Genomic DNA, 17,288 nt, shown 5'->3' with positions numbered 1-17,288 from the left:
TATTATGATCTCAGTGAATTACGTGGCTAGGTCATCAGCAGGGCAACACTTCAACCCTGGGCATCTGATTTGTAATTTTAATACAGTTTTACATTGGACCAAATGATTCCCAAGATTTGTAGTAGGAAATAGTAGGAGTGGCCAAAGAAAAGCTACTACGTTCAGGCAAATGTAATAAAACTCAGGTGGGTCATTCAGGGCAGGGATGAGTAAACTCAAGGCACCTGTCCTTCTAGCTCCTTCTCTCCAGCCACGGTGGAACATGCTGACTAAGCTAGGCACTGGACTCAGCCTCGGGATCCTTCTCAACACAGCAACCCATCAAGCAGGCAGTACTGACTGCAAACCAATCTGAATTGGCACTTGAGATGAAATTCATTTGCCAATCCTGACCCAAGGACTGTAGTTCTCCTTATCGCCTTCTCCCGGAGGAGACAACTATGGAAATATATGTGAAAATATGACTGAGAAGTAAAAAGATGACAGTAGCCGCTAAATGTCTATCAAGAAGAGAATAACTAAGAAAACTCTACTAAATCACATCATTGACTTTTATGCAACCTTTAAAAAGAATGAGCTAGAGTTGTAACACTGATGGGAAAGATTTCCAAGATACACTGTTACATGAAAAAGCAGATCTAGAACAATTATACAGCTACTTCCATCCATGATTCTTTAAAAACCCCATACGTACACATGCATATATCCACGCGAATGCTTTAAAAAGGTCTGGAAGAGAATCTATCAAGCTGTTAATAAGAATCTCTGAGGAAGAGTGCACAATTAGGGTAAGGGATGAAGGGAAGATTTCACTGGGCACTATACATACTTTTACATTGAATTATTTATAACAAATACCTTTTTTAAAATAAAAATTAAATTTTTTCCTTTGTTTTTTAAAAGGACAGCAAAGATGAGCAGCTGAAGTGTCTAGGTTCTTTTACATTCAGACCTCTTTGCATTTAATCCAATAATCTGTCTGGCAGCTTTCCTTTTCGGATGCCCCAAACAGAAGGAATACAGGCGGTAACAGGACTGCACATGGCAGAGAGTAGAGATGTGAAGAAATGTCAGCAGCCTCAAGTGTCCTTCACCCTCTCCTCCCTCCTCCGTCAATCAGATTAAATGCTTCCTTTACCTCTGCCACTCATTCCACTGCTTTCACATCCAGTCTCTACATTCTCTTCTCAATCTGACTCACTATTTTCATAAATACCACATCTAACTGCCATCATCACAGTCATTACAATCCTTTCTCTAATTATTCCCAAATCTGGCTATTAGAATTAGCTTTTCCGCTTTTTTTGATCATGTCACACTTCTAAAATTAATGTTCCTAAGTGCTGTTTATCTTCTATAATGAATCTCTTCTCTGTATATCCACCAACATCATTTTCCTTGTCCTGTATCATCACACCATTTTAACTTCCTTAACCTAATCTTCTTTAGTTCTCATTTCAACAACCTCTCACTGTGCTTCTTTCCCTTTCCTATCATTAATTTGACCCTTTAACTCCATATCCACTGAGGTCTCCTGCTTCCATGGTCAAGTTTTGTGAGACCCAACAATTGTATATGTTCATCTACTTAGATAAGCACTTAATTTCTTCGCATAAAAGAATTGTTTTCCATCTCGCTGATCTCCAACCACCCGCTCCCAGGCTTCCTTCCATGACCCCGCCCACATCTACCTCAAAATTCTGAAGGAAGTTCCTAAAACGTCAAAACTACTTAGCAGTACCTCCTCCCAAGTCATTCTCACCTCTCCACACACATCTCCCATTTTTTGAACACGTGGTACCTGTCAGGCACTGTCCCAAACACTACTTACACATGTGAACCCACTTAATCCTGACTCAACCCACTGAAATGGAAACTATAATTATCCCCATTTTAAATATGTGAGAGCTGAGAACCAGGAACGTCGTGGAACTTGCCCACGGTCACACGGCTGACCAGTGTCAGGGGCAGGATTCCAGTTCAGGGAATCTGACTCTGGAGTCCCTGCTCGCTGCCAGTATGCTACACGGCTCTGAGGCCTGTATCTCTGAGGCCAAGTTAAGCTCTTCCTTTTCTCTGTTTCAGCTACACCGAGGTCTCACCTCTCCTTTGGCACACAGCATACCATACTGTAGCCAACTGCTTCTTGTATGTGTCCTTCACTCTTTGACCTCTCTGAGAACAGAAACTATCCATCTCTCTACCCTTTAACATATAATAGCACCTTGCACCAGGAGGTATCTAACAGTCATCAAATAAAGGAACGAACCAGATTCACAGCACTCTGGCCCCAGCACAGCATACGCTGTCAACAAAGGCAGACTCAGTGATGACTTTCATTTCAAACTTTTGGGCTTCGGCCTTAATAATGTCACACAAAAAGTAGGTCATCTGGGGAGCTGAAGTGATACATTTCCATCTGTTTATTTCAGGAAACTCAAGGTGACATCCACCCTAAGAAGACATTTAGGTGGTCAACTGTGAATTACCAACAACACAGACGGCAGGGTTCTAGAATTACCTGACAGTGCATCATAGAACTCGTCCTCACTAAGGATGCTGAGAGGTGGGGAGCCTTTAACCAGAGACTGCTCTAATTCATGATGTTCAGTGGCTAGAGTCGCCAGCGCTTCTGACAAAATTTTGTTTTTTTCTTGTTCCTGTTCCAATTTAAAATTCCTCACCTGGAAGAAAACAGATATACAAAGAAGACTTCAGAGTGACAGGAGATATAGATTTACTCAGGTTATGAAAATTATTCACTTCAGATCCACTTCAATTGCAACATCAGGAATGAAAACAGTTGTGCTACATAATGGACGGGTGAGCAAGATTACTAGGCTAATTCTGTTCTTCCCATAGGGTCTTTTCTCACAACATTGCCAGCTAATGAAAACAGAGTAACAACTAGCAAACAAATTCAGCTCAAATGATCAGGATCCTAGTATAAGGGCATTAGCCAATTTGAAAATCATATAAAATTTTTAATAGAGAATATTTCATTCAACATTAATCATGAAATTCAGAAACCAGTTTTTAACAAAATAAAGAATTGAAACCATTGTAAATATTTAAATGTGTACCACATCAAAGCGTAAGACATAATCCTCCAGTTCACCTCCAAAATAGTTGGTATATCAAATGAGGGGAAACAAGAGGCCAGGTAATGACATTTTAATTGCCATTTTTCAATTACATATTTTGATTCTGGTTCCATATTTTACCTTGAATCTAGTGTGCAAAATAAATAATAGATTACAGAGAACGCAAAGCCTTAATCCTTTGAAGATACAATCTGTTCTTCCTATCTAATTCAATAGCATCTGAATTTGCAGTTAACTAAAACCGTATAAAATGTAAGTAACCTAACTCTCACGTAAAACAGCAGGTACTAGATTTGGTATGAACAGTTTCACCTATCCTCGTATCAGAACTCTGAAAACCACAACTGTTCCGTTATCGCCCTCAACTTCTAGAGCCCACGCGGAGCTTCAGGCAGCAGCCTGAGGAGCTGGTAATCTCACAAGTTTCCTGGGCCTGCTTCCTCACCTACAAAACTGGGATTCTACTGCTGTCGAATAATCTAATTGGTGGCTTCAACACAACGGTCTTCAAACTAAAGAACAAACAAAAAAAACTCTAGCAGCTCAACCTATTTCTCAAATGTAATCTCAACACATAAAACAGATGTTTCAGGAAGCAGAACTGTGCAGGACGATGCCAGGTCTGGGTCAGGAGCCTCTTTGACTTTCCCCTCCAGGCCCAAAGCCAGGGGCTGTTCCAACAATTGGAAAGGCACTAGATGGGGTGACCTCTGAAACCTCCTCCTGGTCAAAACGTCTGCTCCTGGGTCTTGGAGCTGGCGAATCTCTCACCGCTGCTCCCAGCTGCTCTCTGCTGAACCTCGCCTCCCACTTCCTGGCATCCCTCTCAGTCTCCTCCCCTTGGTCCCCAAGGATGCAGCAGCTCCCTCTACGTTCTGACTTCACAGCCACGCGTTAGGTACAACACTCCAAGAATCCCGGATATGACTTAAAATACAGTTCTACCGAAATGCTAAGTTTGTAACAAAAATAGGGCTAAACCTTCATTATCTTGGGAATAGTTCCAGTCCTCAAGGCATCTTAGTATTTACTATCATTACAGTAACGAGGTTATTCTTATTAGAACTGCAATAATAAAATAAAAATTGCAATAAATGGTAAGCACTAATGAGCAGAAAAGACATGCAAAACAGAAAAAAATTAAATATTTATATAATTATAATTTTTAAGGAATTGCAAATATTCCTATAATCTAAAATTTTATCTCCAAGGAGGAAATACTTTTACTATGGCTGAAGTCAACCTAGACCAAAAAAAAAAAAAAAACAAAACTGTTCTTCCTCCACTTGATATGTTAAACAACTCACTTACCTATAAACAAGGCCTACAAAAATCACCACAATATCCAAAATGAACACTTCTTTGAATGGAAAAGATCAGCACTGCTGTAGATTCCAAAAATACCACTGCAGGAAGATCCGAACTCTTTTACACCTGCCCACCCCTCTCCCTTTAGCTTTATTTTTTTTTAGCTGTTCAAGTATCAAAATGCAAATGTGCTGTTGACACTGTACCTTTCCATGTAAGAATCAACTAAATTATGTCTTCTGGTTAACAAATACGTAAGTTTCAGTACCTAAATTCATCTCGATTTCAGAAAAGTGGCAAAACAAATGATCGAGGCCCCAAAATATCGAGTTCCCTCAACAAAACCATACACAAAATCCTGATCCTTCATCCATTTAAAGTAAGCATCCCTGCAGTTCTGCCACCTTGACATCTGTTCTCACTTGCTCTTCAGAGAAGGAGGGAAAGGGGTGGGAGCAGAAGGGAGAGAAGAGGCTCTACCTACAGTTCTGGTTTTCACCTTGTTTTTATCTGTCAGTTGATCTGAGGGCACTTGTATTAATTTCAAGCATAACAGGATCTTCTGTACTGAAGGTACCTTACCCTCAAACTTCCCACCAAATGGCAATACCTCCCCATCCTGTAAAGTGATGTAGCTGAGAGTAGGTGTGTCACAAACACTGCACTAGTAAAGCGCTCTCTTGTTGCTTTAAAGAAGCATCTAAGAACATACGTAACTGCAGCTGATGCTTTTTGGTCAATTAAATCAATCAACTGGAACAGTGTAATTCCAAATCTATTACAATCTCAGTATTTCAGAAACACTTAGGGGATATCCTGTACTGGAACTACTTAGTTTAGTGTAGAACTACTCATCAAGTGATACAGAGTACAAATTCTGCATAAGGAATTTATGGGATTCTACTGCTGTCGAATAATCTAATTGGTGGCTTCAACACAGTGGTCTTCAAATTAAAAAACAAACAAACGGAAGAACCCTAGCAGCGTCACCTATTTCTCAATAGGTTCTTAGATAACTTACGCATAAAATCTTCATCTTACTTTTCAACTCTGGCTCTGAGTTCTCATTTGCCAGCTTACAAGTTATGCTGGAACAGAAACAGTACCTTTATGCAACCCCTCTCTGAAATTCCAGGCACAGTGCTTCACTTTTCTGTGTATCAACACTTGCACTGACACATGCATATGACTATGGTTTTTTAAATCCTCAAACTATAACTACCCTAGTTTTTATTAAGGCAACAAAGAACTTCCTTCCTTCACAAAATCAGTGAAGCCCAGCACATGTCTGTAATTACATTAGGCCATTTCTAGCATAGGGTATGTGAATTCTTCAAACTCACATATAAAATCTATGCCCTCAGCCACTCTGCCACAACAAAAATCAACATATAACCAAGTAAACATAAATGCCAACCTTTTTATTAGGAACAACTTAAGGACCGGACCATCACATATTTAATAGTTACACATTATTAATTATTCTTAATAGACACACTGCTCTGTGTCTGTGGCCCCTTAAGACTAATGCAAATTCAAGCCTTTCCAGTAATCTCCTCGCATCACTTCAACATGACCCCCTTTCATCTTACTCCATTTCATGCTGGTGGGTGAAATGCACGGTGAATACTTCCCAAGTGTTCTTCACTGTCAGTGAATGGATGCCAGCAAAAGAATTCAGCGTCTTAAAAAGTCTCGTGCTAGCCAGTAAATACACACTGCATCGGCTCTCTCCTTCTATAAAGCATCCTGTTACTTACCTATGTTTCTGAGAGGTTAAATCAGGCAGAGACAATGATGAAATCTGGCAAAGACACACCACTAAGCAGGAGTAAGTGATTAGTATTCAGAGAACACTGTGGCCAATTATCCAATTACAGGTTACGTGACCTTCTGGCCCTGATGATCAATCTAGTTAAGCTCTTTCAACTGGCTACACTCTGGTCAGTTCAACAGCACTAGCCTTTCTCCTTTCTTCTTTGTTACTGGATGTGTGGCTATAACAAAGGACATATTGGCTTATGACCAAAATACTACATCTTGAATTTAAAAACATCTAATTTTATTTCTTAGATAAGGAATTGCATTGGCACTTATTTCCGTGGTTAGAGGACCAACAATAGGCTGACTTTTCCCTGCTACTGCCACACAGCTGTTGGAAAGTGGTCCTGGTCATTTACAGCTGGTAAGGGCTCTTCTGCTCGTTGAGGACGACAGCACTGCTCTGGGCGGGGCAGCTCTCACGTGAATGCAAGCAGACGTTATTCCAGGTTCACAGCCAGGCTGAATCACACTCTCACCCCCAGGGTGCAGGACCATCAAGATCTGATCCCATGTCTCAGGCACGATCAAGTATGGAAACATATCCTCACGAATGGATAGTATACATTTGCTTTGTTTTACAGATTTACGAAGCACCCTTGCACACATTAACTTTTAGGGTTTCGCTGACTCTAATGCCCTTCTTCTATGCCATCCCATCAATGCCTTTTCAACTGTACACATTTCCTTATGTTCCTGAAGCCTTTTTTTTCAGTCCTTCCTCTCACTAAGAAAGACACTTACTTAACTATAAATAAGCCTCAGTGGCCAAGCAGATTTGTCTGATAGGAGGAAATGGAGATGAGGTAGGATGTGCAAGGAGGCTGTGGTGGGGAGGGGAACTGCAGAGAGCTTGCAGATCACTGTAGGAGTTCTGGCTTTGACTGTGACTGACAAGAGGAGCCACTGCATGGTTTTGAGCAGAGAAGTAACATTATTTGATTTACATTTTAACACAATGTCTTTGACTGATAAGCTCAAGAAGAGACCTGGGGGGAAGGTCAAGCTTAGAATCAAAAAGATCCCTAAGAGGCTACTGCAACAATCCAGATAAGAGATGGGTAATAGCAATGGAGGTGATGACATGTAGTCAGATTCTGGATGTATTTTGAAGGCACATCTATGGGATGTGAGAGAAGAATCAAGGATGACTCCATAGTTTTGCCCTGAGCAACTAAAGATAGCGTCATCATTACCCAATGCAGGAAGACTGCAGGACCAGGACAATCAGGAACTCATTACATGAGAGTTACCATGAATGAGACGTTCATGCAGATGTCATGTAGACAATTAGATAACCAAATCAGGTCTTCAGGGAAGAGGTCCAGGCTAGAGATATAACTCTGGGAGTCCTTTGCAAATAGATTATGTTTTAAGCTCTAAGACTAGACAGAATCACTAAGGGAGAAAGTGAGACAGACACAGGAAGAAATCCAAGGATTGAGATTTCCTTCTGATGGGAGAGACAAGAAAGAACCAGCAAAGGAAACAAAAAAAGAGGAGAGACAGAAGGAAACTCAGAAGTGTGTGGTATTCTGGAAGCCTAAACGAAGTACTTGAAGGAGGAACGAGTGATTAAATATGTCAAACACTGATGATGGATCAAATGATACGAGAACTAAGAAAAGCCCTCTGGATTTAGTGATGAGGTCAATGGTGACCTTGACAAGGAAAGGCTCAGTGGAGCGTTAAGAGAATGCTGAAGGCAAAGGCATGACGGGAGTGGGTGAGTAGAAATGAGAGAAGGAAACTTGGAAAGGGCAAGTACAGCCTATTCTTTGTGCTAAAAAGGAAAGGAGAAAATTGGGGCAATTGCTGGAAGGGGGTGTGGGGGTCAGTAGGCTTTATTATGAAAGACAACCCAGCATGTTTCTACTTCGACGGGAAAGATTCAACAGAGAGGAAGTTAGTGATGTAGGAGTGCAAGGAGAGAACTGCTGGAATGATGTTCTTGAGCTTGCAATGAAAGGATGGGCTCTAATCCACACAGTTGGCCTTCGCTAAGAGCACGGACAGCTCATCCTTAGCTGCAGGAGAAAGAGCAGCATGTACGTGCCCAGACGCAGATAGGCAGGTATGTGTAACCAAGTTTTCTTCTAGTTGCTCCTTTTGTCTCAGTGCATGTAAGAACTAGAAAGAATAGGAAACAGAGGTCTTCAACCTATAGGTCCCGACATGTGATGTGTAAGAAGCTACCAGTCTCTGTAACATTATACACAGCATTGAAAAGCTTGCCCTGAGATTTCAAATGAGATCATATCCAAGGCCCTCCAAAGCCTCATTCACACTAATCTGGTCAACCCAACACAAGGCAGCTGTTCCAGAATTTTCCCTTTGCTCATAATAGACTGTGGCTTGCTCCTGGCACCGTTAAAAAAAAATGCCCCTTTCTTACTGGCACTGCCATCTTCCTCAATCTGGCTCAAGCCAATAGAAAAGGAAACCCCACTGGGAATTACCTCTATACTTCTCTGTCCCTCCGCTCTGCCTTGGGAATGAAGGTGAGGGTGTTACCTGCTTGTTGACTTACTGACATACTCTAAGTAAAATGACCTCAATGGAGCTTGTTAAACTGAAGTTTCTGCTAATAATCTGTTAAATCAATTACTCCCAGATGTATCTTCAGACATTTTAAGTCAAGGAGGAATTTGGGGGTAACTGCCTACTCCCATATCTAGGACAAAGCCCAATAAATAGTCACTTAAGAAACACGGTAAATAAACGGAGAGTTTAAAAAGCAAGGGCTAGTGATTCTTAGAAGAATCAATATAAACCCAGACTATCTGATAGCTATTTTTGTCAGTCTGATTTAAAAATAACCTCCCACAGAGGGAGGAATTGGGAGACTGGGATTGACACATACACATTATTGATACTATGTATAAAATAGACAACTGATGGGAACATTCTGTATAGCACAGAGAACTCTACCTAATGCAGTGTGGTGACCTAAATGGGAGGGAAGTCCAAAAGGGAGGGGATCTCTCTATGTGTATGGCTGACTCATTTTGTTGTGCAGTGGAGGCTAACACAACATTGTAAAGCAACCACACTCCAATGAAAATTAATTAAAAAAATAAATTAAAATAACCTCCCATAGAAATAAAATCAGTGGGAGAATAATGCTACATACAAACAATGCAACTAAGTTGCGGTTTTACATTTTTTAAAAAAAGAAGCAGAAAAGAGAAATATGCCTTCTGAAACAAAAGTACCATTCACTTCCATGGTATGCTACCAGCAGTAGATTCAATACACATGAAGTCCACTCCCTTGCTCAATGGTTCTGGCATTTGAAATAACTTGGTACAAGTAAGATTTCATAATAATTTTCTCTTTCAATTACAAAGCTGAATCAGTTGACACTGATTGTAACAGTCACGTAAGGAACAACTACAATAAAGTGCAATTTCCATAACTATGTACATTTTACATTCCGGAAGTGAGCACTTACAGAATTATATTCCTAAGAGCACTACTACATCAATGTATAATCTCCAAATTATTCTAGATTATAGTATAATGCATTAAAAATTTCAACAGGTTTTTAGGTATCACATAAATTACAGAACAGGATGTTAAACTGCCACGTAATAGTATATATTAAACTGTGGCAAACAAATTTCAGTATAATGTAAAAAATCAGTGTTGGCTATATGAAAATGGTAAAATTCCAAATCAACCTACTCAATAAAGATTCTGAAATTTTAAAAAGTCTATTCTTTTAATCATGTCTCAAGCTCCCGATTAAACAGTTGTTCATGACTGTATTCCCTAAGCGCCTGGAATGGTTACATATGACATGCTCAATAGTAAGTCTTGAAACAGAATTTTAAAATGAAGAACATTCAGGTGTATAGTAATAGGAGAGAATAGAGGGGGACTGAAGCAATGCAAAATAACTTTTTTTGATAAAATCTCTTTAACCAGTATTAACAAGTATTTCACAGTTTATCCCAGAACTAATAATTTAAGTGCACGACCCTGAGCAAAAATGTTGCTTAAAATCTCACTATTCTTAACTTTAGTATGAGAGTTCATCTAGCAAAAAAACAGGGCTTAACTTCCTAAGCATTTGTGTAAACAACGGTTCTGCTTACACAGGGCTGTTTCTGTCTATGACTGATAAAGTATATGCATAGCACTTTACATTTTAAAAGGCACTTTTACATACTGTTCATTAAATCTTCCTAACCGCCCTATGAGGAAGGCATATATGTAGATCATAAAGTTTAAGTAACTTGACAAAGGTTAGGAGAAGAATAAAAAACTGAAACCAAGATCTTTTAACGCCAAAGCCCACAAGCTTTCCAACCCATGGTGTTGCCGATAACCATAAGACCCTAAACACAGTCGATGGCAATCCACGATCAGGAATTTTAGAAGCAGAGGGTCTCACTGTTTGGGGGAATGGGGTTACTAGACTGATGGACCAGATAAATAAGGGAGGGCAGGCAGTTACCTGGACTACAGCACAGGACTTGTTAAAACCATCCCTTGGACCCCTGTCAGGAATGGCATCACTGTAAAATGGCAAGATTGTTAGGTAGATTAGGACCTTGGCTGAATCCATGCCCTCCCCAGGAGAAGGGTTTCTTTTCTTTTAAGATCTGTTCTGTTCCAAACTTGGCTTAGAGTTGAGATACTCCATCGTGAAGACTATACGTGGAGCAGCTACAGGGTTGGTTTGGTTTGGTTTTTAATCAGAATGCCCAGTTTCAGCCCAGACCTACTGCCTCAGGACTTAAAAGAACGAATGAGGTCCATGTACTCTGATTTCTCCCAATATCTAGTCTCCTCTTCTTCCTTAGTAAGAACCCCAATTTGTTAGCTGGCTACACTGCCCTCCATCTTTTTTTTTTTTAATTTTTATTTTATATTGGAGCATAGTTGATTACCAATGCCCTCCATCTTAAAGACCACTGCTCAGTCTTCCCATCTTAAAGACCATTGCTCAGTCTTCCCGTCTTAAACACCATTGTTCAGTCTTCCCACCTTAAACACCATTGCTCAGTCTTCCCACCTTAAACACCATTGCTGTCTTCCCACCTGAAACACCACTGCTCAGTCTTTCTGGCAGCTGTGGCCACATGACTAAGTTCTGCAAGAATGGAAGTGATGTAAGGAATCCACCCGGTCTCCTTAAAGGGCAGGGCACACTCCTATTTTTTGCTCGCTTGCTTGCTTCCTTCCTCCTGACTAGACTTTAGTATTTGGAACAGCCGCCGACACCTGAAACTGCCACACCAGGCCCAGACTGCCTACCTCCCGTCTTCTTTAAGGTGAAAAAGAAATTCTCTAACTTAAGCTCATGTTCTTTGGCTTTGGGTTTGTTGTTGTTCAATGCTAATACGAACACTAATACATGTGATGTTGTTTCAAAAACTCCACAAATTATTCTAATGTGGCTTCTGGATAAGAATTGCCAATTCAGGAGAATTTCAGTTTAGTTAACTATTTGCTGGGCACGTACTACTATTTCAAGGTACTGCTAGGGATACAAAGTATCAACAGAAGAAGAGATTGGTTAATCCCTGGAGAGTTTATAGTCTAGAAGGAGAGAAAGACAAAAAGACACTTCACATTCCTGCCCAGTACACCTATTTAAAATGCAAACCCATCATTACTTTTAAGCTTTTCAATGGTTCTTTACTTGCCTTCATTTACAGTCTCCAAAGTGGAGTGTGTGTACCCATGAGATATAGGAATATTATAAAGTCTTTTATATTTACTTTTGTAAAAATATTAGACCAAATGTTACATATACAGATATGATACATACAGATTCACAACGGTGCCTCCACATGGTCCACGGGTCACTTGGTCCAGGGTCAAGTGCAGGACGCACAGTAACTTCGGGGAAGAGTGGAGACTACCACTCAGAGGCTGACAGAAGCAACTGCTTCCAGGGTATCGTGATGCACTGCAGTTCATGAGAGCTTGTTCACGAGGACTTACAGACTATATCATCTAGTTTCAGTTAATTCACCAAATACACCCATAACGTAAAGAGCACCACAAAGGAAATCCAGATCGAAGATATTAACGATGCTAACAAAGTGAACAAAGGGAATACAGCAAAGGCTTCTACTGCCAGTGGGAGCTCTGTCAGCTACCCTGGTAAAAACAGATGACAATGAGCCAGTTCTCCAGAAGACCGTATGAAATATGGATGTGGATATATACACATAGAAATATGGATGTGTGCAGGTCAGCCTCTATTTATGGGTTATTATTATGCCTTGAGATATAAACTAATGAGCACATGAAGTCATGACATTTGTCTCAACATTTAAAAGCTAAGCATCGAGAGGGTGAAGATAAACTTCCCCAAATTTCTTCAGTGATGTTTAAAGTTACCTGACATTCAGTCCAGAGCTTTACCTTTTCAATTTCTTCACTAAATGTAATCAAATGTTTAGCAACTCCTTTAATGGTTTTTAATAGAAAAGACAAAAAGCTACAAATCACTTGAGGAAATACTTATTCTCAAATTACAAAAAAAATAGTAGACAGAAAAATAGTGTGATGAAAAACTAAGATATACTCCTTTGTCAGAAAATACTGCTGTAAGACAGAAAAAATTGCTGAAGATATGAAAAAACAATTTAGTGTGGGATGTTTGCCCTATAGAAGATTACAGCTGCTTTGAACATGTCTCGGCTAAACCATGTTTGAATAATGAACTATAAGAACTAGTTTTTTTTTTTTTTTTAAATGAACCTCTAAGGGAAAAAATGTATCAAAGAAGATATATTCTCAATAATAACTAAATAAAAATTTTTTATGGAAAAACTGTGTATAGGTATAAATGCAATGTCCTCATGGAGTATTTATTTTGACCAAAATTTTTTACACAACCCAATTTTAAAATGAGCAAAGAACCTGAACAGACATATCTCCAAACATATACAAATGGCCAACAAGTATATGAAAAGAGGCTCAACATCTTTAGTCATTAGAAGAATGCAAATCCTAACAATGAGGTATCACTTTACAGCCACTAGGACAGCAAGTGTTGGTGAGGATGGGGAAAAAAAGAACCCTTGTGCCCTGATGGCGGGAATGTAAAATGGTGCAGATGCCGTGGAAAACAGTTTGGTGGTTCCTCAAAAAAAGCTAAACACAGAATTACCATATGACCCAGAAAAATCACTCTTAGGTACATACCCCAAAAAACTGAAACATGTTCAAACAAATACTTGTACAAAAGTGTTCAAAGTAACACTATGCACAACAGCCAAAAGGTAAAAACAACCTAAACGTCCATAAATGAATGAATGAATAAGATGTGTTGTATACAAACAATGGAATACCATTCAGTCATTAAGATAAAGTACTGATAGATGCTACGATGCACACGATGCTGGAAAACATTAGGCTAAAGGAGCCAGACACTAAAGCTCACACGCTGAATGATTCCATTTATAAGAAATGCCCCAAACAGGCAAATCCACTGAGACAAAACACAGATTAGTCATTTTTAGGGGCTGGGGGCAGGGGTGGAAATGGGGAGTGACTGCTTAATGGGTACAGGGTTCTTTTTTGGGATGAAAATGCTTTGAAGGTAGATAGAGTGATGGTTACACAACATTGTGAATTACCAAATGCCAATGCACCTTATGCTCAAAACAGTTAATTTTACGTTACATAAACGTTATAATTTTTTAAATTAAAAAACTAAAAAAAAAGCCCCCACGAATATGCATTTCCCATATGATCCAGCCATTCTATTTGCTCCTAAGTATTTATTGATACCTAAGAGAAATGAAAGGTTATGTCCACACAAAAACTGGATACAATCCAAATGTCCATCAACAGGTGAATAAACTGTGGTACAGCCATAAAATGGAGCACCATTCAGCAATAAAAAAGAATGAACTACTGCTACGAGCAACAACATGGATAAATCTGCAGATCATTATTAAAGAAGCTGAACCTCCTCCACCCCCATAAAAGCATGATTCCATATATGTAAAATTCTAGACAATGCCTACGGAGCACTAACTAATTAGTGATAGAAAGCTGATGAACAGCTGCCTGTGGACGGGCGTAGAAGGGAGAGGAGGAGGTACCACAACAGGCAGGAATAAACCTTTGGAAGTAATAGAAATATTCCTAATCCTGAAAGTGATGATGGGTTTACAACGTAAACGTGCATCAAAACTCACTGAACTACATTTTAAATGTGTGTAATTTATTGTCTGTCAATTGTAACCTCAATAAAGCTATGGAAAAATGAGAATATTTAGCAATAGTAAGGGCATAGTGAAAAGATCACTCACTCACTGACAATGGGAGCCAAAATAATACATTTCTTACTCAAACATATTTTCGAAGAATATGTATGACAAAGAAAAATACTCTGATGCTACTGAAAACAACATAGGATATCAAACTGCAGTGCCTGCTGTATTTGTGTATTTGCCAATACAAACAAACTAAGACAAACCAAAACCTCCTGCCAGTGGTTGCTGGGCTCTGGTGTTTATATTCTTCCCTATGCTTTATAGAAAAGAGCTCTATATTTTATATATATATATATATGTGTGTGTGTGTGTGTCTTCCATAAATCTCTCATAATTTTACAATTAGCAAAATATCTTTAAATGTGTCTATTTAGGAATTGATGTTTGCAAACTTTTGCATCAAAATCGCAATTGTGAAAAATCTGCATTGCATCAAACGCAAAATGATGCTTACAAGGTACCCTCCTACAGTGCAGCACGCATGGCTCTCTCAGCCGTCTACTATAGGAACCCGATCTGAGATTCTGTTAAGCACGCTCCTGCTGCATCACGGCTGCAAAGCTTCTACCTAAAAATAGCTTTACTCTTATGTAATCACTCACCACAGATTTATATATCTTATGTATCCCCGAAATACATTTCTTTTTTTAGAGATAATCCCGCAGGAGGTAAACAACCATTTTTAAAAGCAGAGAAGTTTAATCATAATCTAAACATATCTTATTTTCAGATGTTATTCAAGGGCTCTGTAGCTGATAGCTCTGTTGGTGAAAATAACTAGAAAAGGTAATGCCCTACCAACTCTAGTTTTTTAAATTAACTTTATTGAGAGATTATATACATCAATTTTAAACGTAGAGTTCAACGAACAGTCACAAACGTACACCCCACATAACCAGCACCGCTATAAAGATAAAGACCATTTCTCTTCTCTCCCTCCCCCAGGTCCCCTCACTCTCCCTGTTGTCCCCAGCCCTGCAAACCACTGCTCTGATTTCTGTAACTTATGCCTTAGGTTTGTCTGCTCCTGTACTTCAGATAAATGGAACCGTGCAGAGTGTACTCCTTTGTGTCTGGCTTCTTTCACTCAGTATGTCTTTCAGATTCATTCATGTTGCCACAAGTATGAGCAGTTCTTTCCTTTTCACTGCTGAGGACTATTCCGCTGCATAGCTACACCACGATCCCCAACTCCCCTCTTTTAATGCCTTCAGCTCTGTCTCTGGAAATATCATTTTGTTGAACATCATTAAGTCCACAAAGACAATAACTTTGCTTTTACAGAATTTTGATGTTTTATTCTGTTTTGACAAGTGTTTTCATGGTTCTCAAACTGGGCGGGGGGGGGGAGGGGATGACTAAAATATGCTTGAATCACAGCTCAGCAAATTTTAACTCCATCTGAAGAAAACATTTTATGTGTCTAAAGCAGTGCTTCCCAAGTTTTGCAAGTCCTGGCACACATGGAAAACAACCTTTGTGTGGCACACAGGAGAGACCAAGCACCTGATTTGGGGCTCTGGCCATTCTAAGGGTTGAAAAGATCATTACTCTTAAGCCCACTACTTGGAAAGCTCTGTTAAGTTATACTTAAAGAATAAATATCCTTGTTTTAATGACCAATATTGATCTTTACAAAACAAAACTCTTATGAGCAAATAAGGTTATGTATTCAATAAAATATTGATTAAGCAACCAAAGTGACTGGAAAATTCCCAAAGTCTTAAAATAATGAACATGGCTTCTAATTTTTCCTTCTTTAAGTACACTTTAAAATTTTTTCCGGGGCTTCCCTGGTGGCACAGTGGTTGAGAGTCTGCCTGCTAATGCAGGGGACACGGGTTCGAGCCCTGGTCTGGGAGGACCCCACATGCCGCGGAGCAACTAGGCCCGTGAACCACAACTACTGAGCCTGCGCTCCGCGACAAGAGAGGCCACGATAGTGAGAGGCCCGCGCACCGCGATGAAGAGTGGCCCCTGCTTGCCACAACTAGAGAAAGCCCTCGCACAGAAACGAAGACCCAATACAGCAAAAATAAAATTAATTAATTAATAAACTCCTACCCCCAACATCTTCTAAAAAAAAAAAAAAATTTCCGATTTTTTCAAACAAAACAAAAAAGGACCCATGACTGCCAGCTGGTGCCCAAGCACCCCTTCCCAGCCTAGTATGACACAACTTCTTCACAGAGGGGAGCCAATCCTCCCATTGTGCTCTTCATGCCACAAATATTCATCAACCACCTACACCATGCTGGGCATTCCAGGCTGCAGGGAATCAGCAGTGAACAAAGCAGACAAAAATACCTGCACACAGAGGACTTACAGTCTACCAAGTGGAAACAGGTAAAGGAGTGAAATATCCAGTGCGTTAGGTGGTGGAGAACACTAACAAAAATAAAGCTGGGAGGGGAAGGGAGTCCCAGGAACCAGGGTGGCCAGGGGCTCACCGGGCAGGCGCCACGGGATTAGAGGCCGGGGTGAGGCAGAGGAGAGCAAGTATCGGGAGAAGAGTGCTTCAGGCAGAGGGAGAGCAAAGTTCTGAGGCAGGAAGGGGCTTGCAAGTCTGTGGCACAACAGGAGGCCACCGTCCTCAGAACAAAGCGAGTGGGGCAAGAGTGAAGCAAAGGAGAGGCCGGAGAGGCCAGAGAGGCAGGGCCCACCCCTCAGGGCTAGGGAGGCCATCACAGCCCTAGAGGTTCCTTCCCGGGAGCAGGACGGAAAGCCAACTGCAAAGGGCCATGCTCTGCGCCCCAACTTCATGTGGGACGCCAGGCTCATTTCTGGAGGACACAAAACCTGAGGG

The 17,288-nt window shown here is 40.3% G+C and overlaps 1 protein-coding gene across 8 annotated transcripts in view; it reads right to left on the bottom strand.

Moving 5' to 3' along the window:
* OSBPL1A (oxysterol binding protein like 1A) overlaps positions 1-17,288 on the bottom strand; it is a 216,257-nt gene that overhangs the window by 91,603 nt on the left and 107,366 nt on the right. For 6 of the 8 annotated variants that reach the window (XM_024757869.1, XM_024757867.1, XM_024757870.1 and 3 more), the window contains one exon: positions 2,522-2,684. The exons of the other annotated variants lie outside the window; for them this stretch is intronic. In XM_024757869.1, coding sequence (XP_024613637.1) covers positions 2,522-2,684 — 163 coding nt within the window. The remainder of the gene's footprint in view (positions 1-2,521; positions 2,685-17,288) is intronic. 8 annotated transcript variants of the gene reach the window in all.

The sequence above is a fragment of the Neophocaena asiaeorientalis genome, unplaced genomic scaffold (genome assembly GCF_003031525.2).
Source record: "Neophocaena asiaeorientalis asiaeorientalis breed wild unplaced genomic scaffold, Neophocaena_asiaeorientalis_V1.1 scaffold142, whole genome shotgun sequence".
Classification (NCBI taxonomy): domain Eukaryota; kingdom Metazoa; phylum Chordata; class Mammalia; order Artiodactyla; family Phocoenidae; genus Neophocaena; species Neophocaena asiaeorientalis.
Note: the sequence above shows the minus strand (reverse complement) of the source record. Positions and strands in the feature narration are given on the sequence as shown.